General features: G+C 63.2%; 1 protein-coding gene across 2 annotated transcripts in view; it reads left to right on the top strand.

Annotated features, from left to right (window-relative positions):
- The first annotated feature begins 327 nt into the window (after positions 1-327).
- The window catches only part of SALL4 (spalt like transcription factor 4), a 17,628-nt gene continuing 17,147 nt past the window's right edge, over positions 328-808 (top strand). For both annotated transcript variants that reach the window (XM_019548144.1, XM_019548145.1), the window contains exon 1: positions 328-488. In XM_019548144.1, the coding sequence (XP_019403689.1) occupies positions 419-488 (70 nt within the window). In that variant the 5' untranslated portion in view covers positions 328-418. The remainder of the gene's footprint in view (positions 489-808) is intronic.

The following is an 808-nucleotide window of genomic DNA, read 5'->3' as shown; positions in this document are numbered from 1 at the left end:
GGAGTGCAGGTGAGATCACAAGGGTATTGATAGCACGGGGCAGCGTGTCGCTTTACTCCCAGAGACGGATCCGTGCCTCTCTCGCCCCCCTCCCCGCGGGGCAGGGCAGGGCGGGGCAGGGCAGCGCTGGTGCGGGGCGCACGCTTTTGTCACATGCGTGGGAGCCGCCGGGGGAAGACTACAAGGCCCAGCGTGCCCCTCTGCTCCCTGATCAATGGACCTTATTTGAATAATCTGTGAGCCCTTGGACTCAGGCCAATCAGCTGTCAGGGCCCCATGATAAATCGCAATGCATTATTGATAATCATAATTACTCTGACATGCGCATTCCGCCCAAGGGGGGTAATTTCCCAACTCCAGGAATTTGTTGTGAAGAAGAAAATAATTGCTACTATTTTGCTCCCGATGCTTGCGCACCATGTCGCGGCGCAAGCAGGCGAAGCCCCAGCACATCCACTCCGAGGAGCAGCCCCCAGATGCTGCAAGTGGTGAGGCGCGAAGGGAGGGACGGCTGGGGCTGGTGGGCGCCCGGATCCGGCGGGGACCGCCGCGGGGTTTGTGCCCCCCGGCCCGGGCCGCGCTGCAGGGCCCCGGCAGGGATGGACCCGCTCCGCGGGGCTGCGTCCCGGCGCCCGAGGGAGGGCGGGAGCCCCGAGCCCGGGTGGGTGAGTGGAGGGGGCTCAGGCGGGACTCGTGGGCACTTGGGGGGGTTTAAACACTTCGGCGGAGATGGCAATCGCCCGGGACCCTTTGTAGCCTGACCTCCAGCCATCTTTGATTTCCGACTTCCTAAAATAACTGCGGTGAG

The sequence above is a fragment of the Crocodylus porosus genome, unplaced genomic scaffold (assembly GCF_001723895.1).
Source record: "Crocodylus porosus isolate Cpor-Errol unplaced genomic scaffold, CroPor_comp1, whole genome shotgun sequence".
In the NCBI taxonomy this organism is placed as follows: Eukaryota; Metazoa; Chordata; order Crocodylia; family Crocodylidae; genus Crocodylus; species Crocodylus porosus.
Note: the sequence above shows the minus strand (reverse complement) of the source record. Positions and strands in the feature narration are given on the sequence as shown.